This window comes from Lipotes vexillifer, unplaced genomic scaffold (assembly GCF_000442215.2).
Source record: "Lipotes vexillifer unplaced genomic scaffold, Lipotes_vexillifer_v1.1 scaffold403, whole genome shotgun sequence".
NCBI classification, from domain to species: domain Eukaryota; kingdom Metazoa; phylum Chordata; class Mammalia; order Artiodactyla; family Lipotidae; genus Lipotes; species Lipotes vexillifer.
In genome coordinates this window covers 712979-740662 of record NW_006782755.1, presented here as the reverse complement: position 1 = coordinate 740662, position 27684 = coordinate 712979, and the positions used below count along the sequence as shown (strand labels likewise).

General features: G+C 38.3%; 1 protein-coding gene across 1 annotated transcript in view; it reads left to right on the top strand.

The window, feature by feature from the left end:
* EPRS1 (glutamyl-prolyl-tRNA synthetase 1) overlaps positions 1-27684 on the top strand; it is a 76974-nt gene that overhangs the window by 21427 nt on the left and 27863 nt on the right. The window contains 6 exon segments of the mRNA XM_007455387.1: positions 3737-3847; positions 6971-7107; positions 8491-8698; positions 9314-9426; positions 12819-12936; positions 18593-18952. Of these exon segments, the coding sequence (XP_007455449.1) occupies positions 3737-3847; positions 6971-7107; positions 8491-8698; positions 9314-9426; positions 12819-12936; positions 18593-18952 (1047 nt within the window).

Below are 27684 nucleotides of genomic sequence, written 5' to 3'. Positions count from 1 at the left end.
AATGAGGAATACTGCATATTAACATTGTTAATTGGAAGCAGATACTTAGACACTATAATAAGGCAAATCATTAAAGTGCCATGTTTTAAACTATGGTTTCTGTGATTGTGTTCTGTAAATTCTTTTTCTTTGTATTGCTGCTTGATTGTGCTGATGCCTTGCCTCAAAAAATAGTTGCTTGTCTCGCATGTGTCTTGAATTTATTTTATTTAGTCTTTTGTGTTTAGTCAGTTTTTGGATACATAATGGAATTATTAATTGGTTTGCTCTGTTGCTGCAGTTACTAATAAATACATTCAAAACTTATAGGCAGAGTTAACATTGGAATACTTTTCATTAATAATCCATGTACATTTAGTTCAAATATAAGAAATACATTTCACTACAGGCCGATAATTCTATAGGGTCTGTTAAATGAACAGCATATTCCCCTTTTTTCTTTCCATTTTCTCTCGCTAGATAAATCACTTTCAGCTCTTTTAGATAACTGTTTTGGTATTTATTGCCCATATCTCTAAATGAGATGTGTGTTTTGCTTCTTCTTGATTTTTTGTTTGTTTGTTTGCTTTAGGCATCATCAGTTTACTTTTCACAACGGAAAATGAGGATTTAGGTCTCCTAATTTTTCTCATAACTCGTTGGCTTTCTTGTGGCTAATTGTTTTGTTTTGTTTCCCTCGTTTGTTTAATTTTCTAATTCCATCTCAGACTCTGCACAAGTTATCTAAATTTCCTGCCAAAATGTTCACATGCCTCAGGTATTTCAGTTTCACGTTAGAGACGTCTCTGCCGGGGCCTTCGTGCTGCTCACATCTGGTCTAGATGAGAGGCCTGTTAACTTCTGAAGCCCAGCTGTGTTCCCAGGTCAATCTTCCTCATCATCCTGGGAATTCCCTTTGCTTTACTTCTGTGGTGGATCCTCTGGTTCTTGGATCTTCCTTCTCTTTTTATTGCCTTTTCGCTTTGCTGTACTGTATCCTCTGGTAGCTCCCTGAGAAGGGGAGTATGGGAGGAAGAGTTTTGAGACTTTTATATGAACAGCTTCTTCACTTTGAAATTTCACAATGTTGTGCCTTGGGGTGGGTCTGTTTTCATTCATATCCATTGGAAGAACATGTGGCTTCCAGACTGGAAACTCATTCTGTCAGTTCTGGGAAATGTTCCTAAGTTCCTTCTGTTCCTTTGTTGTTTTCTGTACTATGTTGTCTTTCTCTGTGGAACGTTTCTTGAGCACGTGTTGGGTTTCCTGGACTGTTGCTCTAATTTTGTTTTCTCTCTTATTTTCCATCTCATCTTTTGGCTCTACTTTCTGGTAGATGTACTCAGCCCTATCTTCTCAACTTCTGTTGAGTTTTTCATTTATGCTGTCATATTTCCAAGATTTCTCATTTGTGCTTTGAATTTTCAGAATAACTTCCTGTTCCTATTTCATGGTTATAGTATAATCAATGGTATTTTTTCTTATGTCTTTCCTCCAGGTTGTTTATTTTGTTTTCTCTTTGATATTAAAGGCATTTCTCAGACATCCGGTGAGCCTTGGTTATCTGCTCATCTTTAACACGGGGGACTGAGAGAGGGATTGAAAGCCCTGAGAAAAAGATTGGGCTTGTCAGCTGTGCCTCACTGTAAGATGGTCTGGCTGGCCAGTTAGTTGAAAAGCCTCGTTGTCAGTAACCTTACATCTCATCTCTTGGACTAGGCAGTTTTTCCAGAGGAGTTTCTTTCAGTCAAGTTGCCAGAAGTGTGAAGGTCTGACTGCCAGAGCTTTGGAACTGACTGGGGAAAACTCGGGGGACCTGACATCTAATATCATACATTTTCTTAATACCCTTGTCTCAGAGCAGAACCCTCAGCTTCAGAATAAGAGTCTCTGGACCTTTTGGAGTAATTTAAAACCACTGATCCAGAGATTTTGAGAACTGTACAATTTTAGAACTGAAAAAGACTTTAAAATCTTTTAATCCAAGATTTCCCAAACTTGTCTGATCCTAACCATCCTGTGGAATGCTTGTTTAAAAATAGATTTCCAGGGCTTCCCTGGTGGCGCAGTGGTTGAGAGTCCGCCTGCCGATGCGGAGGACATGGGTTCGTGCCCGGGTCCTGGAAGATCCCACATGCCGCGGAGCGGCTGGGCCCGTGAGCCGTGGCCGCTGAGCCTGTGCGTCCGGAGCCTGTGCTCCGCAGCGGGAGAGGCCACAGCCGTGAGAGGCCCGGACCGCAAAAAAAAAAAAAAAAAAAAGATTTCCAGACTTTACTTCAGACGATTAGAATCATAGTTGTTCAGGGTTAAGTGGCATGAAACTCTGTGCCGGCCAGTGCCCTAAGGGATCATTGTAATTAGTCAAGTGTGAGAAATAGTCTTCTTTTCTCTTTGTCAGTTGAGGAAACTGAGCTGCAGTGAACTGAAGTAAGTTTCTCAGGTTGGATCGTCTAGTTTTAGCTTCCTTAAAAGAAGAAATTGTATCTTACTGGCTTAACTACTGAACTGAGTAGTCACAAATTAAATCTGTGATCATTCTAACCCAGTAGAAGCTGAAAGAAGGAACCCTTAACCAGTAAGAATGACTTTTAAGCCTCAGGGAAGGAAAGAATGAAATAGTAAGTTTAGAGGGAGGCTGGCGCTGATTTAGTACTGGCATGAAATATAAGCAGGTAAGGAGTAGCAATCAAGGGGAAGTTAGATGGCTTTTCAGACTTTTCTGACTGACCCTCTGAGCATGGTTTCTTCTCTAAGTTCATTCAGAATTTCTGAGAAATACTCTCAAAGCAAACAACAACAACAAAATACCAGCCAAACAATAGCAACAAAAACCCAATATAAACCAAAAGACACAGCCAAGTTTAATTAGCCATACCACTGTTTCCTGCATCCTTCTAATGGGAAAAAAATGACTTTTATTACTTAGCTATTTGACTCCGCACTTGATTCTATCTACATTTTTCTTCCAAATGCTTTATTTAGTATCTAAATACTGCTGTTGTGATTGGTCATCATGGATAATTTTAAATTGAATAGTGAAATGAGAAAGATACATCAGATCCAGAAGGGGGTGCTGCTTCTGTTTCGGAGGTAGAGTAGGTTAGAATGTAATGAGTACTACCATTCATTCAGTTAACCTGTAAATATGTGTTGATTACCTGCATGTGCCAGGCCCTTGGGAACACAGTGGTCCCTATATACATGTGTGTATATATAGCATGCAGACCAGTAGAAATACTTGTTTACTTTTAATCGATAGAATTGCCTTATTATAGTGACTTAATGCTGTTCTGCTTTTGATGGTGGTGTGTTGCCTAACACTGCTTATAGAAAATGATACTAAAACACATATTTCTATATTCCTTCAAAACAGTCTTCTCCAACAATACAAAATGGAGTATCACATTTACCTGTAGGATTGTTACATAACCCCACAGGATAATTTTCCTTTCTAATATCAGAGTTAAAAATTACTTTCGAAATATTTCTAATATGCTTTAACTCTTGGTTTCTTTTCGCTTGTCAGTAGTTATTCTTGGAAGGGAACTCTAAATCCTTCATGCAGTCTTTGTTTATGATTGTTTTTCTTTTTTCTACTTGACAGCTAAATGTCAGAGAAGAGTTAGCTGGTAAACCAAAAAATTAGTAAATGCAGTAACAAAGAATGCCAGTTGTTATTCCTGTGCTATTACTTATTTTATTGATGAAGTTCTAAAATATCTCTGAATGTTCTAACACAAGGACGCCTTCGTTGCAGGTTATTGACCCGGTGGCTCCACGATACGTCGCGTTACTGAAGAAAGAGGTGATCCCGGTGGACATCCCTGAGGCCCAGGAGGAGATGAAAGAAGTGGCCAGACACCCGAAGGTCACCCTCCGGTTTCACCAATGTTGTTCTCTCTGTTAAAGGAGCAGGATAATCAAAGGGAAAAATGTGCTTTGGTGGCAATAGCATGATTGGGGACCATTTTTGATCCAGCATTGTCAGGATTTCATACTAATTAAAAAAAATTTTTTTTTTCAATTTTTTATAGTTTTTAAAGGTTACTTTCTGTTTACAGTTATTACAAAATATTGGCTATATTCTCCATGTTGTACATCCTTGAGCTTATCTTAACACCCATTTGCTGTACTTAGCACTCCCTCACCCCTATATTGTCCTGTCGCCCACCTCTCCCCAGCTGGTAACCGCTAGTTTGTTCTCTGTATCTGTGAGTCTGCTTCTTTTTGTTATATTCACTAGTTTGTTGTATTTTTTAGATTCCACATGTAAGTCATATCATATAGTATTTGTCTTTCTCTGTCTGACTTACTTCACTTAGCATAATGCCTCCCAAGTCCATCCATGTTGCTGCAGATGGCAAAATCTCATTCTTTTTTATGGCTGAGTATTCTTGTGTGTGTGTGTGTTTGTGTGTGTGTATGTATGTGTGTGTGTACACACCACGTCTTTGTCCATTTATCTGTTGATTGGCACTTCGGTTGCTTCCGTATCTTGGCAATTGTAAGCAATGCTGCTATGCACATTGGGGTGCATGTATCTTTTCGAATTAGTGTTTTTGTTTTTCTCGGATATATACCCAGGAGTGGAATTGCTGAGTCTTATGGTAGTTTTATGTTTAGTTTTTGGAGAAACCTCCATACCGTTTTCCACAGTGGCTGCACCAATTTACATTCCCACGAACAGTGCACAAGGGTTCTCTTCTCTCCACATCCTCGCCAGCATTTGTTATTTGTGTTCTTTTTGATGATAGCCGTTCTGACAGGTGCAAGGTTACATATCTCATTGTGGTTTTGGTTTGCATTTCCCTGATGACTATCGATGTTAAGCATCTTTTCATATGCCTGTTGGCCATCTGCATTTCCTCTGGCAAAACGTCTATTCATTTCTTCTGTCCATTTTTAAATTGGCTTGTTTGTTTTTTTTGATGTTGAATTGTATGAGCTGTTTAAGAATTTGATACTAATTGAAGTAAATGTTTTTGTGGATTTCTTACTGAAGAAATTTATTCTAGCAGTATTACTATCCACAGCACATCACACAGAACTGTTACACTCGGTGCCTATTTTTTATTTTGTGGAGATAGCATATTAGTGTATGATAAGAATTTATTTCTTCCTGGAGGTGTTATAAAATCCATGCTCTTATCTCTGTGTGAAAGCTGAGGTGCATTCTCTATTAGCTGGGTTATTCGCTGTTGCCTTTAAGCCAAAACATTTGACCTAATAGTATTGAATCACAGCTTGAGTCCAGAGTCTATCAATGTGCCATTGGCTCTGTTTTAGAAAATATCAGTGAAGTGACAATGATATCTGTCTATCTGAATTCAGGATATAAATCTTAAATACAGGTAGCAGGGAGTTCCTCTTAGTTAAGCCATGTTTGTTGTCTCACATGGTTATAACTGCTAGGTTGATAGTCTTGAAGAAAAAATAGATCCTTTTGTTCCAGCTTTGTGAGTTGTCTGTAAATATCTTTATTATCCAATGAAGCTTACGTCCATAAACTAATTCACTCCTATACTAACAGACTAATATATTCATAACCTTACTCATAACTATGTTATGTTCATAGACTAACTCAGGTGTAAGGTGATATGTTTCATGAAGAGCTATAAATGTTCTAAGTGGTAGCCTGTGATTGCCTTTCTCTGTATGACATTAGCCTCTTTTTAATTTGGAAGACTTATTTTAAGGGTACTCCTAATAAGATTTGGGGAGAGTGTGTGTGTGTGTGTGTGTGTGTGTGTGTGAGTGTGAGATTGATTTGGCTTTACCGTTGCCTGTATCTTGCATCTGATGGGTTCAGCCAGGTGAATGGTGGTTTCTGATGTATCATATCGCCCACTACAGTTAGCTTAAATGTGAAGCTTAATGTTTTAATATTAATGTAATAATAATAATGTTTGAATAATAATAATAATAATAATGTAATAATAATAATAATAATAATAATAATGTTTATTATAATAAACATTATATATAATGTTTATTATATATAATGTTATTTATGTTATTTATAATGTTATTTATGTTATTTATAATGTTATTATATATAATATTATTTATAATAATAATAATAATGTAATAATAATAATGTTTGAATAAATGTTAAAACTTTTAAGGGTGCTTATTTGTAGTAATAAAGAATAAGTAATAGTTAAATAACTAATTGATTAGGAAACACTTTAAATGATGACTGGATTGCTCAGTTTGCTCTGTGGAATTTTCATTATCCATTCCCTCACAAAGTGTTCTGTATTTAGCCTGTCAGTATTCTGTTCTGAGCCCAGCATTAGTATAAGTTGTTGCAACATACTGATTTTTTTCAAGTGCATTGGTGCATTCAATGAACAATTATTGAACGCGTGTTATTTAATATTTATTCAAAGGATCTTCTTACACTTTTTTTTCTTTTGATTTCGGTCAAACAAAAATCTGAAATTTAACAAATATAGCATTCTTTTTATTTTCCGGATCTCTTTTTCTTCTTCATATAATATATACCGAAAAGGCAGAAAATTCATCTCTCTCTACATGTATGCTACTGTCTTTAAAATTTGTCTCCTAAAATGTGAAAGATCTACCATTTCCTGCTAAGATGACGTCTTTTCCTATAGTGATGTTCCACAGCTGTTCCACTGATGAGGAATGACTTTATTTTCTCCTTTGCTGCAAAAGCAGTGAGATTTTTGAGGCTAGCAAAGCAGATTCTGGTTGGAGGGACAGTGTGAGACAAATACTGTCTTAGCTCTAAAAACAAAGAATGATTGTTTTAGGCTGGAAGTAATCTCAGGGGCAGACCACCCTCATCTGACTCCAGTACATTATTGGTTAGGTGTCTGACCCAGGGTCACAGAGCTGGGAATCAGACTAATACAGATGACTTCTGTTTTTGTTAAGGAATAAAATGAATGAATGTATAAATTTCATACTGGGTTCAATAGTTGTTGTTTCAACCAACATTCTCTCTTTTTTTTTTATCAATCAGAATCCTGATGTTGGCTTGAAACCCGTCTGGTATAGTCCTAAAGTTTTCATTGAAGGTGCTGATGCAGAGACGTTGTCAGAGGGTGAGACGGTTACATTTATAAATTGGGGCAACATCAACATTACTAAAATACACAGGTAAGAACTTTTTGTTTGTTTTCAAATAAATATGGAAGGAAAGTCTTTTATGTTTATTCATTTATTAAAAATTACCTAATTCAGACCCATTGATGGTGCTGGCTGGTACATCTGCCCGGGCATAGATGCTGCAAATTCTGGACACATTAAGGTTTTTTTCCATATATGTTTCATTACATTAATAGGGTATTAGGATATTGCTTGTGACGTTGAAAACGACTGCATGTAGATATAAAAAGTAATCCTAATGCTTTAGGCCCCCCTTTTATCATCTAATTTTCAGAATGCGATTGCATGGTGGAGAGATCCTTTGGACAGAAATTGTATGTATAACATTCTGTATATCCTAAAGTCTACTTTATTTTTTATTAATTTTTATTGGAGAACAGTTGCTTTACAATGTTGTGTTAGCTTCTGCTGCACAGCAAAATGAATCAGCTGTACATATACATATATCCCCTCCCTTTTGGCTTTCCCTCCCATTTAGGACACCACAGGGCATTAAGTAGAGTTCCCTATGCTATACAGTATGTTCCCATCAGTTGTCTATTTTATACCTAGTATCAGTAGGGTATGTGTGTCAGTCCCAGTCTCCTAATTCCTCCCGCCCCACCCCTTTCCCCCTTGGTATCCATACTTTTGTTCTCTACGTCTGTGTCTCTGTTTTTGCTTTGCGAATATGGTCCTCTATACCATTTTTCTAGATTCCACATGTATGGGTTAATACACGATATTTGTTTTTCTGTTTCTGACTTACTTCACTCTATGTGACAGTCTCTAGGTCCATCCACGTCTCTACAAATGACCCACTTTTGTTCCTTTTTATGGCTAATATTCCATTGTATATATGTACCACATCTTTTTTAACCATTACTCTGTTGATGGACACTAAAATCTACTTTAAATTTAATCGTTTTGTGGTGAATATGAACTTTCCAGTTATTATAGTGTGCTACAATTACCAGTTCTTAAGATTACACAAATGGGACATAGTATGCTAAGATTAATTTAGTAAACTCTGAAATATCAATTGTCGTGTCATTACATATGATGTCAAGTAATTGATAAATGTTGTGGAAATACAGTATTTTAGATTTTTTAATGCTTACTCCAGGTGACTTTAAAATTCATAAACATGTTCATGTTCTTCATCAGATGTATGGGGGATCTGTCCACATATTAGTATCTTGATAGCAAGGACTCTACTTTATTCATCTCTTAACCAGTTAATGTCTGGCACCTACTAGAAACTGAAATAAATGTTTTATTTGAAATTTTTCCAAAGAAAATTCCCTATCCATTTATTACAGGTACAGAACAAAATAATGCATTTGTGGCAGTTAAGGTTTGTTTTCTGACAACACTTTCCTATCTTATTTTTAGAAATGCAGAAGGAAAAATTGTATCTCTTGATGCAAAATTGAATTTGGAGAACAAAGACTATAAGAAAACCACTAAGATCACATGGCTTGCCGAGACCGAACGTGCTCTTCCTGTCCCAGCAATCTGTGTCACTTACGAGCACTTGATCACAAAGCCCGTACTGGGAAAAGACGAGGACTTTAAGCAGTATGTCAACAAGAACAGTAAGGTAGCCTCCTGAAAGAAACCCTATTTCATCTTCCTCTGTTGTATCTGTATCGCCTTTTCTTTAGAATTTTTAAAATTAGTTTTAAGTATTTGTTTCCTCAGATAAAATGGAAAAGATTTCAAGAATTTTGTTAACAATGATATAAAAGAATAATGTTCCCATTTTATAAATTCTAGAAACCGAGGCACAGTGAGGTTCAGTAAGTTGCTTGAGGACAAGCAGTAAGGCGTAGAGCTGGGGTTCAAACCCAGGCCTCCTGGCTCTAGAACCCTTGTGCTTTAGTGCTGTGCCAGCGTGCCTTTCAGCTAGGTCTGTGTGTGCTTCTTGTACTGTACTTCATATTTATAGTGGGAAATTTCTTTATATCTGCAGGGACACCAATCGAGTTAGTTAAAAGGTTCATGAAGCCCATCAGTATATAAATGTTAACTTTTAGAAATATAATAAATAATTGTTATTTATTTTAATATTTCACTGTTTTACTGCATGTGCTTAAGTAGTAAAGTTTTTAACATATCCTGTTGCAGCTACTGGAAAAGGTGCTTGCATTTTAGGGTTGTTTTTAGTGCTCTGATGTTCAAGAAAGTGTATTTTGGTCTTATACCATCTTTACAGCATGAAGAATTAATGCTGGGGGATCCCTGCCTTAAGGATTTGAAAAAAGGAGACATTATACAACTCCAGAGAAGAGGCTTCTTCATATGTGATCAACCTTATGAACCCATTAGGTAAATCAGTGTAACTGAACGTTTAAATGAAAATGCTTAAAATTCTTACAGTGAATAATATTTTAAAGATTGAACTTCCACTAAAATACTGTACCCGACAATTCTCTGTTCGGTTTCATTTGTTCTTCTGTATTTACTATTTCAGACGTCATGGTAACAAATTTTAACTTTGAAACAGCATAATATTAACAAATTTTATTTCTAGAACTAAACCATTCATCTTCACATGGTCCAAGTAAAAAGAAAAAAATTTCAGTGTTATCTTTGGATAAAATTACAACTATTACCTTTTCTTTTTTTTTCTAAATTTATTTTTTATTGAAGTATAGTGGTTTACAGTGCTGTATTAATTACCGCTGTACAGCAGAGTGACTCAATTGCACATATATGTATATATACATTTTCATATTCTTTTCCATTATGGTTTATCACAGGCAGCTTTTCTTTATAGTGTACTTTAATTAGGTATATTGTAGAATACAAATAGTACAGCAGGTACAGTTAGAGGATTATAACAAATGTTTGTGTTTTTTTTAAACCATGAAGTAATAGAATTAGTAGAACTTTCACTCTCTGAATTTTTGGTCGCGTTTCTTTTTTTTGTCTTTGCTGTTTTTTATTGCGTCTCTTTAACTTTGTGATCAGACCTCACTCTTGAGCTCCAGACTTGTGAATCTAATTAATGCCTTTTAGACATCTCTGAATAGGTAACTTCAAGTACCTCAAACTTCAAATTTCAAGATCCTAGTCACCATCTCTCCTCAGTTCTTCTCCTTCATCCCCCATTCTAACCAATAAACCTTGTTGTTTGTACTGCTTGCCTAGTTCATCTCTGTGCTTCAGCTGCTCTGCCTTTGTTTCAGGTCCTTAGCATTTCTTCCTTGATTGCCAAAACAGTTTCTAAAGTAGTCTCTTCCTTCCAGTTTTGCACTTTCCTGATCCACTTTTCATATGGCCCCCGGTCTAAAAATTTCAGAGTAACAGTTTTATCACATTATCCCCCCCTGCTTAATAATTCTTGTTAGCTTCAGAGGAAAATCTAAACTCCTTACTTTGGCATGCAAGAGTTTCCATGTAATGGCTTCTCGACCCACCTGAGCCATCTGTGTTGTAGCTGACCTCTTCCTCCCTTCTGACCAAGATACTGCACTGCTTGGGGCTTTCCAGAGTCATCAACTACCTTTGAACTTCTTGCTTTTTCCTGGAATGGCCGTGCTTCTTTTTCTTCATCGGGGTAACCTTTCAAATGTTACTTCTTCCAGAGCTTCTTGTATTCCTCTAATCTGGATAGGCACCCAACCTATGTGTCCCCATTGCACCGAGCACTTTCCTCTTTAGAATATTTATCACATGCTGTTGTATCTATCTTTCTGTCTGTCTATCTATCTATCTTGTTTCCACCACTGGAAATTCATTAAGGGCAGATACTTTTTTCATGTTCATCTTAGTATCATGTTGCCGTTAGTCAAATAAGACCATGTGTGTAAACAGCATGCACAGTGCCCAGTACTTATTAAGCCCTTGTTAAATATTTAGTGATGGTGGTGGTGGTAGTGATGGTACCAACTAGAGTCATACCCAGAAGAGAGTAGGCTCTCAGTTTATTCTGAAAGATTGTTGAACGTTTCGACAAATGGTGCTGTATCAGCAACCACATGCAAGAGTGAACGAACCCCTACCTCATACCATGTATAAAAATTAACTCAAATATGGATCAAAGACCTGAATGTAAGAGCTAAACTATAAAACTCTTAAAGGAAAACATAAGTTTAGGTCTTTATAATCTTAGCAGTGCTTTCTTAAATATACCTAAAGCATAAGCAACCAACGAAAATATACATAAACTGGACTAGATCAAAAATTTTTGTGCTTCAGAGGACACCATCAGGAAAGTGAAAAGACAGTCCACAGAATGAGAGAAAAATATTTGCACTTGTATCTGATAAAGGACTTGTATGCAGAATAAATAAAGAATCCTTACAACTTGATAATAAAAAGACAGTTAAAAACGGACAGAGACATTCTCCAAAGCAGATATACAAGTGGTCAATAAGCACATGAATAGATGCTCAATATTATTAGTTATTAGGAAAATACAAATCAAGACCACAGTGAGATATCATTCCATATCCCCTTGGATGGCTGTAATCAAGAAGGCAGTCAGTAACAAGTGTTGAGGATGTGGAGAAATTGGAACCCTCATACATTGCTAATAGGATTGTAAAATGATGTAGTTACTTTGGAAAACAATGTGGCAGTTCCTCAAAAAGTTAAGTGTGGTGTTATCATTTGACCTAGCATTTCCACCTTTATGTATATACCCAAGAAAAGTAATAACATATGTTCACACAAAAATTTGTACATGAATGCTCATAGCAGCATCATTCGTAATAGACAAAAGGTACAAACAACCCAAATGTCCAACAGCTGATGAATGGATAAACAAAATGTGGTGTATCCATACAAGGGAATATTGTTCAGCCATTAAAAAAAAGTGAAGCGCTGATTCATGCTATAACATGCATGAACCTTGTAAGGATTATGCTAAGTGAAGTAAGCTAGTCACAACAGACCACGTATTGTATGATTTCATTTATATGAAATGTCCAGAATAGACAAATTCATACAAACAAAGTTAGATTAGTGGTTGCTAGGGATCAGAGGCATGGGAGACTGGCAAGTGATAGATAAAGGGTACAAAGATTCTTTTTAGGGTGATGAGAATGTTTTAAAATTAGATAGTGGTGATGGTTGCACAATTTTATGTAACCAGGGAATAGTGTACTTTCAAAGGTTGGATTTTTTGGTATGTGAATTATATTTCAATAAGGCCGTATTCAGAAATACTGAAGAGATGTATAGGATTCTATTGTTACTAAATTCTCTCACTTATTTTTACTCTCTGGCCTTTGCCACAAAATTCAAAAAAATATTTTGCTTATGAGTAGTCTCAAGGGCAGTGGATTTTGCTAATGACTGTACCCTTTAGAATTGAGAAATTCTTACAAAATAAATGTTTTACAGAAATTCTTCTGCTCATAAGCAGATTAGGTGTGGTATGTAGATGCATTTCTTTTAAGTCAAGAGTGAGACCATGAACATCCACTAATGCCATTTCTGGTGGCCAGAGTAGATGTAACTTTGTCCTGGACTTAGCATTTTCATATCCATGAAAGTTCATAAATTGAAAGTTTATGGTTAGCACTGTCAATTTTTATATATTGTTTTTAAACTACTCTGAAGAGACTCTGATTTGAATAAGAGAATGGACTATTTACTTATACCTTGAAAAGTATTAACAGTGCCATTGAATTAATCTAGGAATTCAATTTTAATTGCTGTTCAGATAATTTTGTTCAAACAAACTTTTTTTCTCTTCATTTTCTTTGTAGTCCATATAGTTGCATAGAAGCTCCGTGCATTCTGATATATATTCCTGATGGGCATACAAAGGAAATGCCAACATCTGGGTCAAAGGAAAAGACCAAAGTAGAAACAACAAAGAATGAGGTAAATAATTTACTTTTATGGATATGTCTCTAATCAATGATCTTTCTGTCCTAGGGTTTAGAGTCTGTTTGTTTACAAAGATTGTTTTCCTCACTGTTGAGATCGAAGAAGACAGTAACTCTAACTTTTGTGATTTTTGTTGTTCTTTCTTTTAAGACTTTAAAACACCCTGCAAAACAAGATTTTCAAAAGTTATTTATTTTTTTAGCTGTACGCGGGCCTCTCACTGCTGTGGCCTCTCCCATTGCCGAGCACAGGCTCCAGATGCGCAGGCCCAGCGGCCATGACCCATGGGCCCAGCCGCTCCGCGGCATGTGGGATCTTCCCGGACCGGGGCACGAACCCATGTCCCCTGCATCGGCAGGCAGACTCTCAACCACTGCGCCACCAGGGAAGCCCTAGAAACGCCTTTTTTAAAATTCTGATAGAGCTGTAGTAGATCCTTGCCCAAGAAAACAAGTCATTACGACAGTGTTAGGACAGTGACCTGGTTTTCTGGCTCCCTGGCTGCACTTTATCAAACTCCAGTGCATCTTGGAGAAGAGCTCCCAGCAGTCATTGAGGATTAGAAAAGAGAAAAAGGGCAAATAAGAAACTTTGCCTCTTTCTGTTTTTTTTTCATCTTGGGGGTAATGCTTAATCTCTGTCTTTAAGAATGAGTTAGGGGGGCTTCCCTGGTGGTGCAGTGGTTGAGAGTCCGCCTGCCGATGCAGGGGACACGGGTTCGTGCCCCGGTCCGGGAGGGCCCCGCATGCCGCGGGGCGGCTGGGCCGATGGGCCGTGGCCGCTGAGCCTGCGCGTCCGGGGCCTGTGCTCCGCAACGGGAGGGGTGGCAGCAGTGGGAGGCCCGTGCTTTGTGCTTTAATAAATTTTTTTTTCCCCAAGATCTGCAAAGTTTCATTTATTCTCAAAAGAGGGGCCCCGACCAAAAAAAAAAAAAAAAAAAAAAAAAAAAAAAAGAATGAGTTAGGAATCTTCCTGGCAGTCCAGGTCTGGAGGACATATTCCAGATAGAGAGACAGCTTCTGTCCTCATTTTACAGGATGTGGATTTGAGAGGCTATGACATGTCTAGAGAATTAGGGGGTTTATTGTGCAGGCCAGAGGTCCTCAAACTTCCTTATTTCATAGCACCCTTAGTTTCCCAGTAATTTTTTTCATGACACCTCTAGGCTGAATGAAATTTCTAACTGTTCTCTTTATTAAGTAGTTAAGTTCAAGCAACTAGATAAATATTTATATCCCAGTAACTTAGTAGCCATTTGAAAAAAATAATATACATAAATTGAAGGAAAAGAAACTTAAATTTTATTTATAAAAGATTTTGTTCTTAAATGTTAAATATTTAAATTACATTCTTATTTCATTCTTAAAATGACGTATTAATTGAAAGAAAAAAATAATACTTTTATTTCTTTCTTGAACCTTGGACTCAGATTGGACACTACCATGCTTATTTTCTGTTTCCACAATGATTTTCCTGTGGTATTTGATTTTTAACACAACAGCTGTGAAAAATCCAGCTTTGTAAAGATATGGCATCATTGAAAGGAATGTAGCACATGCTAATGTTGAAACCTAGCCACCTTGAACTTGTAGTATGCAGTGTTTGACAGATGTTGGATATGTTACTGTTTACCTTAGATATTTAAAACATCCCGTGGTGTCCCTAGGAATTTCCAGTGGCTCCCTGGAACACCTTGCTGCATACTTTGGGGTCCATAGGTGTTGGCAGTTGGGTAGTCATTGAAGATTTGGTAGCAGTGAAGAAGATAGTTTGGAGGGTGGATTGGACATAGGGTTAGAAGGTGTGGTAAGTCGTCAGGAAGCCAGAGCATGAGGGCATGGAGGAAATAAAGTAGGACATGAATTCAGGAAGTAAAATAGGAAGACAGTAACTTCTAGTTTTGTTTTGGTTGACTAGGTAAGTGAGTGGTAAATAACCTGAGCTAGGGAAGACAGAAGCACAGTTTATTAGGAGATACAAGTTTGGAACTATTAAAAGCGGGAATGTCATTACTTGAGCTTTTAATTTACACAAACTAAAAGCTATGTAGTCTTAGCCAAAAGAAAATTAAAGGAAGAGAAGTAAGAATTTAAGTAGGGCAGTATCCCTGTGCTATTTATATACCAGCAGTTCTCAAACTTTTTGGTTTCACACTTAGAAATGATTGAGGACCTTCATTTACGTGGATTATATTTATCAGTGTTTGCCATAAAAATTAAAATTGAGAAGTTTTAGAAGAATTTATTAATTCATTTAAAAAATAGCAATAATAAACTCAACTGTGTGTTTATATAAATAACATTTTTTATGAAAAATAACTTTTCTAAAAGAAAACTTTTAGTTAGGAGAGTGGTATGGTTTTGCATTTTTGCAAATCTTTTTAATTTGCCTTAGCCTCCATAAAACTGCACTGTGTACTCATGAGAGAGTGAGAGCAAAAACTACAAATTACATCTTACTATTATGAAAATAGCTGTGACCTTGCAGACCTCCTTTGAAAAGTTCTCAGAAACCCTCTGGGGTTTGTAGGCCACACCTTGAGAACTGCTAGTATGTATACTGGAATAGCACGAGATGGGAAATTTGGCTACTGTTCCCTCATTGGTCCCAATTTACACCTGTGCTTCTCATCTTCTACATTTCCTGTAAAGTTATTAGTATTATGCTATGAGTTAATGTATGTGTTCTTTTTTTTCAGTCTTCATTGCTGCACACGGGCTTTCTCTAGTTGTGGCAAGCAGGGGCTGCTCTTTGTTGTGGTGCACGGGCTTCTCATCGTGGTGGCTTCTCTTGTTGCGGAGCATGGGCTCTAGGCATGTGAGCTTCAGTAGTTGTGGCATGCGGGCTCAGTAGTTGTGGCTCGCAGCCCCTAGAGCACAGGCTCAGTAGTTGTGGCCCATGGGCTTTAGTTGGTCTGCATGTGGGATCTTCCTGCCCCAGGGCTCGAACCCGTGTCCTCTGCATTGGCAGGCAGATTCTTAACCACTGTGCCACCAGGGAAGCCCCAGTACATGTGTTCTTGAAAAACTTTGTTCTACAAAATGACATACTAATCAGGAAAAATAGGATTGGGGCAAACCACTGAAAACTTACATCTTTTATGGTTTCATTCATATTGTGGCTGGGTAGCAGTCATTGAAGGCTCAATGAGGCCGGACATCCCAAATGGCTCACCCACATGGGTGGCAGTTGATGCTGGCTGTTGGCTAGGAGCTCAGTGGAGGTGTTGACAGACAGCTGCAGCATGAGTGTCAGGGTAGTGAGACTTTGTTATATGACAGATCAGGGCTCCAAAAGTGAGTGTCCAGTAGATAGGTTCGAAGCATCACTGTATGGTTTATGATTTAACCTTGGAAACCTCACATAGAGTCCCTTCTGCCATGTTGTATTGGTTGAACAGTCATAACCTTGCCCAGATTCAAGGGAGAGGATGTAGAGGCTTCTTGGTGGGAGGAGTATCAAAAAGTTTTTGGAAAAGCTTTGAAACCTGCGCAGATCCTAATAGAAGTTAAAATACAGTTGACGGGCATTTGTACCCAACATTGCAGTCAGCCATCGTTGCAGCCTTAAACCTTAGGGGTATTGCTCTCTCTTTTGATATATAGATCTTTGAGGGTACTTGCCTCCAGTAGATACCGGTGTTATCAAAATTAAAGTCTGGGGCTTCCCTGGTGGCGCAGTAGTTAACAATCCGCCTGCCAATGCAAGGGACACAGGTTCAAGCCCTGGCCCGGGAAGATCTCACATGCCGTGGAGCAACTAATCCCGTGCACCACAAATACTGAGCCTGAGCTCTAGAGCCTGCAAGCCACAACTACTGAGCGCACGTGCCACAACTACTGTAGCCTGCATTCCTAGAGCCTGTGCTCCGCAACTAGAGAAGCCACGACAGTGAGAAGCCCGCGCACTGCAACAAAGAGTAGCCCCCGCTCACTGCAACTAGAGAAAGCCCGCGCACAGTAATGAAGACCCAACACAGCCAAAAATAAATAAGTAAATTAATTAATTAAAAAGTCTGATCCAGAGAGTACCCTGCTTCAACACTCTTTTTTTTTTTTTTTTTTTTTTTGAGCAGAAGAGGGTATATAATATCTTTGAAACTTCTTCATCCGTGCTTACACCTTCATTAGATGGTTTAATGTTATGGAAAACAATTTTTTTAAAGTACCACCTGCCCTAAAGGAATGCACTTATACAGACTTTCTCATTCTTCTGTAAGATTGTCATGTATTTCTAAAGCTTTCTCTTTAATTGTGAGTAAGCTTTTTCCTTTATGCTCCTTTGACATAAAACGTTAACACACTGGGAGAAATCACGTACAAGGTGATGTGATTTTTCAGCATTATATTGATATTGTTCCCCTGTTTACCCACCATGAATGAGTCAGTTCATCTTACCAAAAATAAGTGTAGCAGAACAGACTGTATATAGTTTTGATACAATGGCTTCCTTTATTGTAGTCTTCCCTTATTATATAATATTATGCTCTTATATATGAATGTTTATGATTGTACATATATATACCTCACCAAAAAAATACTATAAATTATATGAGTGATTTAAGGAATTTGGGGGGACTAATTTTTTAGTGTATGTGGTTTTTGACTTTCATGGTGATTTTAGAACCTAATCTCCATGTAAAATGCAACTTTGATACAGCTTGAGGTGCCTCTTAGCTATCCAGGTAAAGATGTCTAGAAGACCATTCAGAATACTGGGTCTGGTATCAGGACAGAGTTCTGGAGTAGAGCCAGACATTTTGGAGTTTAATACGTATGGCTCGATGAATATGTATGAGATTATTCTGAAAAATTAAGTAGAAGACCATTAAAGAAAAGAGTCACAGGGAAGGTATGCGGTAGCAGGGTTTTAAAGTTGGAAGGGTTTCAGTAGGAGGAAAACATTCTAAGCGAAAGAAGAGCATGACATTGAGAATAAATGTAGTTATTCACTATCCAGAAATCAGTTTAGGGAACATATATCTGGATTTGTTGCACATGCTTGTATACAACCATATGCCTATAAATATATAATTTTACACAAATGGAATTGTTTCACAGCATTACTATAAAATTGTTTCACAGTATTTCATGGAGCTCTTGCCTTGTCAACAATCTAGATATATCTCATCTTTTAAAAAATTAGTAATAATACCTAACTTATTGATATTTACTTTTTCTCAGCCTTTGTAACTAAGAGCTCTACATAGATTTATTACCTTTTATTTCCCATCAACCTGATGGGCTCAATACAATTATGATCCCTCTCCTATGGTTAAAAAGCAGAACTGGCTTAAGTAACTAATTCAAGGTTGCACAGCTAGCGTGTGGTAGAGCAGTGATTTGTTCTCAGATCTGGTGGGTGTGTCATAATTTCTTTAAATAGTCCTCTAATGGTAATGATTTAGGTTCAGTTTTTTGCTGTAATAAAAATGCTCCAGTGAATATCTGTGTACCTCTACCTATGCTTACTTCTGTTATTTCGCATTAGGATAAATTTTTAGGAATGAGATTATTCATTTAAACTTTTTAAGGAGTAAAATTTTAAAATTTTGTTTTTAACTTTAAAACATTAGAAAACAGTTTGATATAATTTTGTGGAAAGATTTTTAACATGAATTAATTTTACTTTTGGTTTTCGGCCTCTGTAGGCAGCTACTCCTCTTAAGACAGTGTCAGCTCCTTCTTTGAATAATACTTGTGCTACGTCTGAGGATTCCTTGGTCCTTTACAACAGAGTGGCTGTTCAAGGGAATGTGGTTCGTGAATTAAAAGCCAAGAAAGCAGCAAAGGAAGATATAGATGCAGCCGTAAAACAGCTTTTGGCTTTGAAGGCTGAATATAAGGAGAAAACTGGCCAGGAATATAAACTTGGAAATCCTCCTGCTGCGATAGTACAAAATGTTTCTTCTACATCATCATCAGATATTCTGGAACGTAAATCTCTGTATGATGAAGTTGCTGCACAAGGGGAGGTGGTTCGTAAACTGAAAGCTGAAAAAGCCCCTAAGGTCAGTATCCTGGAACGAGTTTAGACACATCGTAAGTAAGCTTATGAGGTCAAACGACCTAGGCTAGTCTCATCTTATGAGACATGTTGTCTATAGACTGTCCGATTGAGTATTTTGACGTAACAGTCAACATTTATTGATACGTGCTATCTGCCAAGCTCTGGAAATATTAGTGCAAGGCAGCTTACCATCTAGTGGGGGCGTGGGGCTGAGGACGATCCATGCACAGACTGTAATCCTGTGGGATATGTATAAATGGCTCTCAGAAGTGTCTGTGTCTGTAAGTGGCAGACAAGGGGGAACAGTTATAAGGGATACTTAAAGTAGTCCTGAAATAGAAGAAGCCCTTTAAGGGCTTTAAGTCATCTAGACTTTCAGAGCAGGTACTCTTAAGTGTAGATCTGTGGTTCTCAAGCTTTATTGTGCATCAGAATTACCGGAGAGCTGGCTAAAACACAGGCTGCTGGGCCCTACTTCTTGAGTGTCTGCTTCAGTAAGTCCAGAGCATGCAGAGAATATGCATTTGTAAAGAGTTGTTCAGGCGGTGCTGTTGCCGCTAGCCTGGGACTGGGTGTAGAAGATGCACCAGCAAAAGGTCAAGGGATATTCAGGGAATAATGAGTTGTCAAGAGGTTTCTGACCAGTGACTATTTCAGATTTTTCGTGATACCACATTTTGACTGAAGTATAAATTTCATTCTCGTTTTAACGATATCTTTAGGCAAAACATTTAGCCAAGTGGGTGGTAGCACTGAGTGTGGAACAGGATTGCTTGTTCTAAATAAGAGGCAAAAGGAACGGCATCTGGGATAGAGAAGAATCAAGTTTAATAATCAAGACATGTAGTACTACTCAAATAGTAGCATAGTTCTAAAACATGATCAAACTAGTAGTGCTGTAACTGGATAAGCCACCAAAAACTGTAGAATCTGGGCTGTGGCATGAACACAGAGGCGTGAGAACCACGGGGCTTGAGGCGTGGCTGGAGGAGATCTGTTCTAAAATGTTCCTGGGGATCTGTGGTCCGGTCAACACCCTGGGCTTTGGTTGGAGAACGATTAAGTAACTTGAGGTTGCAAATTCGTCACCTCATTAACACGGTTTTCTGCATCTGACCCTGTCCCCTAAGATACTTCCATTCATGGACATTTGACCTCAGCTGAGGAGAGCAAATGCTTTGGGGAGATCTTGGGTTTTGCTCCAGAAGTTATTATTTTTCTGTCTCTTCATTGTGAAGTGTGAGAAATCTTTTCTCCTTTCTCTTTAATGAGCCTGTTGAAGTCCTGCTTAGCTGTGATGCTCTAAAACAGCTTTGCTTCAAGGAATAAAGGCTGGTAGGTGTATGGGTTCGGCATATAAACCCTTGATATTTCCTATCCTGTGGTGAGGTTAGGAGCATTTTGTACTCTCTGTATATGTCATACACTAACTATGGACCCTTTTCTAGATATAATTTGAGGGGAAGGGCTTTGCTCTTTAAATTCCTTCATTCTGAGTAGAGTATGTGATATTCTGTGCTGATTCTTGGTCACCTACTTACGTGTGGGGTAGTAACAACGGCAACCATTATGCTCAGAGCAACAGCCAACTCTTATTTCCCATCCTGTTGCGTTAATGGATTATATCCATAAAATAGCACTGTTGAAGTTATGAAAATCAGCCTGTGGGTAAAAAACTCTAAATTTCTTTGGAAATTGGGCAGGTACTTTCACTAGGTGCCTTTTTTTTTTTTTTTTTTAACATCTTTATTGGGGTATAATTGCTTTACAATGGTGTGTTAGTTTCTGCTTTATAACAGAGTGAATCAGTTATACATATACATATGTTCCCATATCTCTTCCCTCTTTGTCTCCCTCCCTCCCACCCTCCCTATCCCACCCCTCCAGACAGCCACAAAGAACCGAGCCGGTTTCCCTGTGCCATGCGGCTGCTTCCCACTGGCTATCTACCTTACGTTTGTTAGTATATATATGTCCATGTCTCTCTCTCGCCCTATCACACCTCCCCCCTCCCCATATCCTCAAGTCTGTTCTCCAGTAGGTCTGTGTCTTTATTCTTGTTTTACCCTTAGGTTCTTCATAACATTTTGTTTTTTTTTCCTTAAATTCCATATATATGTGTCAGCAGACGGAATTTGTCCTTCTCTTTCTGACTGACTTCACTCTGTATGACAGACTCTAGGTCTATCCACCTCATTACAAATAGCTCAATTTCATTTCTTTTTATGGCTGAGTAATATTCCATTGTATATATGTGCCACATCTTCTTTATCCATTCATCCGACGATGGGCACTTAGGTGGTTTCCATCTCCGGGCTATTGTAAATAGAGCTGCAATGAACATTTTGGTACATGACTCTTTTTGAATTTTGGTTTCCTCAGGGTATATGCCCAGTAGTGGTGTTGCTGGGTCATATGGTAGTTCTGTTTCTAGTTTTTTAAGGAACCTCCATACTGTTCTCCATAGTGGCTGAACCAATTCACATTCCCACCAGCAGTGCAAGAGTGTTCCCTTTTCTCCACACCCTCTCCAGCATTTATTGTTTCTAGATTTTTTGATGATGGCCATTCTGACTGGTGTGAGATGATATCTCATTGTAGTTTTGATTTGCATTTCTCTAATGATTAATGATGTTGAGCATTCTTTCATGTGTTTGTTGGCAGTCTGTATATCTTCTTTGGAGAAATGTCTATTTAGGTCTTCTGCCCATTTTTGGATTGGGTTGTTTATTTTTTTGTTATTGAGCTGCATGAGCTGCCTGTAAATTTTAGAGATTAATCCTTTGTCAGTTGATTCATTTGCAAATATTTTCTCCCATTCTGAGGGCTGTCTTTTGGTCTTGTTTATGGTTTCCTTTGCTGTGCAAAAGCTTTGAAGTTTCATTAGGTCCCATTTGTTTATTTTTGTTTTTATCTCCATTACTCTAGGAGATGGGTCAAGAAGGATCTTGCTGTGATTTATGTCATAGAGTGTTCTGCCTATGTTTTCCTCTAAGAGTTTGATAGTTTCTGGCCTTACATTTAGGTCTTTAATCCATTTTGAGCTTATTTTTGTGTATGGTGTTAGGGAGTGATCTAATCTCATACTTTTACATGTACCTGTCCAGTTTTCCCAGCACCACTTATTGAAGGGGCTGTCCTTTCTCCACTGTATATTCCTGCCACCTTTATCAAAGATAAGGTGACCATATGTGCATGGGTTTATCTCTGGGCTTTCTATCCTATTCCATTGATCTATCTTTCTGTTTTTGTGCCAGTACCATACTGTCTTGATTACTGTAGCTTTGTAGTATAGTCTGAAGTCAGGCAGCCTGATTCCTCCAGCTCCATTTTTTGTTCTCAAGATTGCTTTGGCTATTCGGGGTCTTTTGTGTTTCCATACAAATTGTGAAATTTTTTGTTCTAGTTCTGTGAAAAATGCCAGTGGTAGTTTGATAGGGATTGCATTGAATCTATAGATTGCTTTGGGGAGTAGAGTCATTTTCACAATGTTGATTCTTCCAATCCAAGAACATGGTATATCTCTCCATCTGTTTGTATCATCTTTAATTTCTTTCATCAGTGTCTTATAATTTTCTGCATACAGGTCTTTTGTCTCCTTAGGTAGGTTTATTCCTAGATATTTTATTCTTTTTGTTGCAATGGTAAATGGGAGTGTTTTCTTGATTTCACTTTCAGATTTTTCATCGTTAGTATATAGGAATGCCAGAGATTTCTGTGCATTAATTTTGTATCCTGCTACTTTACCAAATTCATTGATTAGCTCTAGTAGTTTTCTGGTAGCATCTTTAGGATTCTCTATGTATAGTATCATGTCATCTGCAAACAGTGACAGCTTTACTTCTTCTTTTCCGATTTGGATTCCTTTTATTTCCTTTTCTTCTCTGATTGCTGTGGCTAAAACTTCCAAAACTATGTTGAATAAGAGTGGTGAGAGTGGGCAACCTTGTCTTGTTCCTGACCTTAGTGGAAATGCTTTCAGTTTTTCGCCATTGAGGATGATGTTGGCTGTGGGCTTGTCATATACGGCCTTTATTATATTGAGGAAAGTTCCCTCTACACCTACTTTCTGCAGGGTTTTTATCATAAATGGGTGTTGAATTTTGTCAAAAGCTTTCTCTGCATCTATTGAGATGATCATATGGTTTTTCTCCTTCAATTTGTTAATATGGTTAATCACATTGATAGATTTGCGTATATTGAAGAATCCTTGCATTCCTGGAATAAACCCCACTTGATCATGGTGTATGATCCTTTTAATGTGCTGTTGGATTCTGTTTGCTAGTATTTTGTTGAGGATTTTTGCATCTATGTTCATCAGTGATATTGGCCTGTAGTTTTCTTTCTTTGTGACATCCTTGTCTGGTTTTGGTATCAAGGTGATGGTGGCCTCGTAGAATGAGTTTGGGAGTGTTCCTCCCTCTGCTATATTTTGGAAGAGTTTGAGAAGGATAGGTGTTAGCTCTTCTCTAAATGTTTGATAGAATTCGCCTGTGAAGCCATCTGGTCCTGGGCTTTTGTTTGTTGGAAGATTTTTCATCACAGTTTCAATTTCAGTGTTTGTGATTGGCCTGTTCATACTATCTGTTTCTTCCTGATTCAGTCTTGGCAGTTTGTGCATTTCTAAGAATTTGTCCATTTCTTCCAGGTTGTCCATTTTATTGGCATAGAGTTGCTTGTAGTAATCTCTCATGATCCTTTGTATTTCTGCAGTGTCAGTTGTTACTTCTCCTTTTTCATTTCTAATTCTATTGATTTGAGTCTTCTCCCTTTTTTTCTTGATGAGTCTGGCTAATGGTTTATCAATTTTGTTTATCTTCTCAAAGAACCAGCTTTTAGTTTTATTGATCTTTGCTATTGTTTCCTTCATTTCTTTTTCATTTATTTCTGATCTGATTTTTATGATTTCTTTCCTTCTGCTAACTCTGGGGTTTTTTTGTTCTTCTTTCTCTAATTGCTTGAGGTGCAAGGTTAGGTTGTTTATTCGAGATGTTTCCTGCTTCTTAAGGTGGGCTTGTATTGCTATAAACTTCCCTCTTAGAACTGCTTTTGCTGCATCCCATAGGTTTTGGGTCGTTGTATCTCCATTGTCATTTGTTTCTAGGTATTTTTTAATTTCCTCTTTGATTTCTTCAGTGATCACTTCGTTATTAAGTAGTGTATTGTTTAGCCTCCATGTGTTTGTATTTTTTACAGATCTTTTCCTATAATTGATATCTAGTCTCATGGCGTTGTGGTCGGAAAAGATACTTGATACAATTTCAATTTTCTTAAATTTACCAAGGCTTGATTTGTGACCCAAGATATGATCTATCCTGGAGAATGTTCCATGAGCACTTGAGAAAAATGTGTATTCTGTTGTTTTTGGATGGAGTGTCCTATAAATATCAATTAAGTCCATCCTGTTTAATGTATCATTTAAAGCTTGTGTTTCCTTATTTATTTTCATTTTGGATGATCTGTCCATTGGTGAAAGTGGGGTGTTGAAGTCCCCTACTATGAATGTGTTACTGTCGATTTCCCCTTTTATGGCTGCTAGTTTTTGCCTTATGTATTGAGGTGCTCCTATGTTGGGTGCATAAATATTTACAATTGTTATATCTTCTTCTTGGATCGATCCCTTAATCATTATGTAGTGTCCTTCTTTGTCTCTTCTGATAGTCCTTATTTTAAAGTCTATTTTGTCTGATATGAGAATTGCTACTCCAGCTTTCTTTTGGTTTCCATTTGCATGGAATATCTTTTTCCATCCCCTTACTTTCAGTCTGTATGTGTCTCTAGGTCTGAAGTGGGTCTCTTGTAGACAGCATATATATGGGTCTTGTTTTTGTATCCATTCAGCCAATCTGTGTCTTTTGGTGGGAGCATTTAGTCCATTTACATTTAAGGTAATTATCGATATGTATGTTCCTATTCCCATTTTCTAAATTGTTTTGGGTTCGTTATTATAGGACTTTTCCTTCTCTTGTGTTTTTGTCTAGAGAAGTTCCTTTAGCATTTGTTGTAAAGCTGGTTTGGTGGTGCTGAACTCTCTCAGCTTTTGCTTGTCTGTAAAGGTTTTAATTTCTCCATCAAATCTGAATGAGATCCTTGCTGGGTAGAGTAATCTTGGTTGCAGGTTTTTCTCCTTCATCACTTTCAGTATGTCCTGCCACTCCCTTCTGGCTTGTAGAGTTTCTGCTGAGAGATCAGCTGTTAACCTTATGGGGATTCCCTTGTGTGTTATTTGTTGTTTTTCCCTTGCTGCTTTTAATATGCTTTCTTTGTATTTAGTTTTTGACAGTTTGATTAATATGTGTCTTGGCGTATTTCTCCTTGAATTTATCCTGTATGGGACTCTCTGTGCTTCCTGGACTTGATTAACGATTTCCTTTCCCATATTAGGGAAGTTTTCAACTATAATCTCTTCAAATATTTTCTCAGTCCCTTTCTTTTTCTCTTCTTCTTCTGGAACCCCTATAATTCGAATGTTGGTGCGTTTAATGTTGTCCCAGAGGTCTCTGAGACTGTCCTCAGTTCTTTTCATTCTTTTTTCTTTATTCTGCTCTGCAGTAGTTATTTCCACTATTTTATCTTCCAGGTCACTTATCCGTTCTTCTGCCTCATTTATTCTGCTATTGATCCCATCTAGAGTATTTTTCATTTCATTTATTGTGTTGTTCATCATTGTCTGTTTCATCTTTATTTCTTCTAGGTCCTTGTTAACTGCTTCTTGCATTTTGTCCATTCTATTTCCAAGATTTTGGATCATCTTTACTATCATTATTCTGAACTCTTTTTCAGGTAGACTGCCTATTTCCTCTTCATTTGTTAGGTCTGGTGGGTTTTTATCCTGCTCCTTCATCTGCTGTGTGTTTTTCTGTCTTCTCATTTTGCTTATCTTACTGTGATTGGGTTCACCTTTTTGCAGGCTGCAAGTTCGTAGCTCCCGTTGTTTTTGATGTCTGTCTCCAGTGGCTAAGGTTGGTTCAGTGGGTTGTGTAGGCTTCCTGGTGGAGGGGACTAGTGGCTGTGTTGTGGTGTATGAGGCTAGATCTTGTCTCTCTAGTGGGCAGGTCCACGTCTGGTGGTGTGTTTTGGGGTGTCTGTGGACTTATTATGATTTTAGGCAGCCTCTCTGCTAGTGGGTGGGGTTGTGTTCCTGTTTTGCTATATGGTTGGCATAGGTTGTCCAGCACTGTAGCTTGCTGGTCGTTGAGTGAAGCTGGGTGCTGGTGTTGAGATGGAGATCTCTGGGAGATTTTCGCCGTTTGATATTATGTGGGGCTGGGAGGTCTCTTCTTGACGAGTGTTCTGAAGTTGGCTCTCCCACCTCAGAGGCAGAGTCCTGACTCCTGGCTGGAGCAGCAAGAGCCTTTCATCCACTCGGCTCAGAATAAAAGGGAGAGAAAGTAGAGAGAATTAGTAGAAGTAGGAGGAAATAGGAAAGAAAGAAAGAAAGAAAGAAAGAAAGGAGGGAAGGAAGGAAGGAGGGAAGGAAGAAAGAAAGAAAGAAGAAAAGAAAGGAAGAAGGCAAGAAGGAAAGAAAGGAGGGAGGGAGGGAGGAGGGAAGGAAGGAAGGAATGAGGGAAGGAAGGAAAAAATACAGAAAGAAAGAAGATACAGTAAAATAAAATAAAGTATAATAAAGTTATTGAATTAAAAAAATAATTATTTAGAGAAAAAAAAAAAGGGAAGGATAGAACCTTAGGACAAATGGTGGAAGCAAAGTTATAGAGACAAAATCTTACATAGAAGCATACACATATACCCTCACAAAAAGAGGTAAAGTGGAAAAAATCATAAAACTTGCTCTCCAAGTCCACCTCCTCAATTTGGGACGATTCGTTGTCTCAAAAAGGGAAGGAAGGAAGGAAAGATAGAAAGAAGGTAAAGTATAATAGAGTTCTTTAAATTAAAATTAATTATTAAGAAAAAAATTTAAAAAAAAAAAAGATCGGATAGAACGCTGGGACAAATGGTGGAAGCAAACCTATACAGACAAGATCTCACACAGAAGCATACACATACACATTCACAAAAAGAGGAAAAGGGGAAAAAATCATAGATCTTGCTCTAGAAGTCCGCCTCCTCAATTTGGGATGATTCGCTGTCTATTCATGTATTCCACAGAGGCAGGGTACATCAAATTGATTGTGTAGCTTTAATCCGCTGTTTCTGAGGCTGCTGGGAGAGATTTCCCTTTTTCTTCTTTGTTCTCACAGCTCACAGGGGCTCAGCTTTCGATTTGGCCCTGCCTCTGCGTGTAGGTCGCTGGAGGGCGTCTGTTTTTTGATCAGACAGGTCGGGGTTAAAGGAGCCGCTGACTCGGGGTCTCTGGCTCACTCAGGCCGGGGGGGAGGGAGGGGCACGGGGACGGGGTTAAAGGAGCCACTGACTCGGGGGCTCTGGAACACTCTGGCCGGGGGGAGGGAGGGGCACGGAGTGCGGGGCAGGCCTGCGGTGGCAGAGGCCGGCGTGACGTTGCACCAGCCTGAGGCCCGCCGTGTGTTCTCCCTGGGAAGTTGTCCCTGGATCCCGGGAACCTGGCAGTGGCGGGCTACACAGGCTCCCCGGAAGAGGGGTGTGGATAGTGACTTGTGCTCGCACACAGGCCCCTTGGTGGTGGCAGCAGCAGCCTTAGCGTCTCCTGCCCGTCTCTGGGGTCCATGCTTTTAGCCACGGCTCGTGCCCGTTTCTGGAGTTCGTTTAGGCAGCGCTCTTAAAACCCCTCTCCTCACGCACCAGGAAACA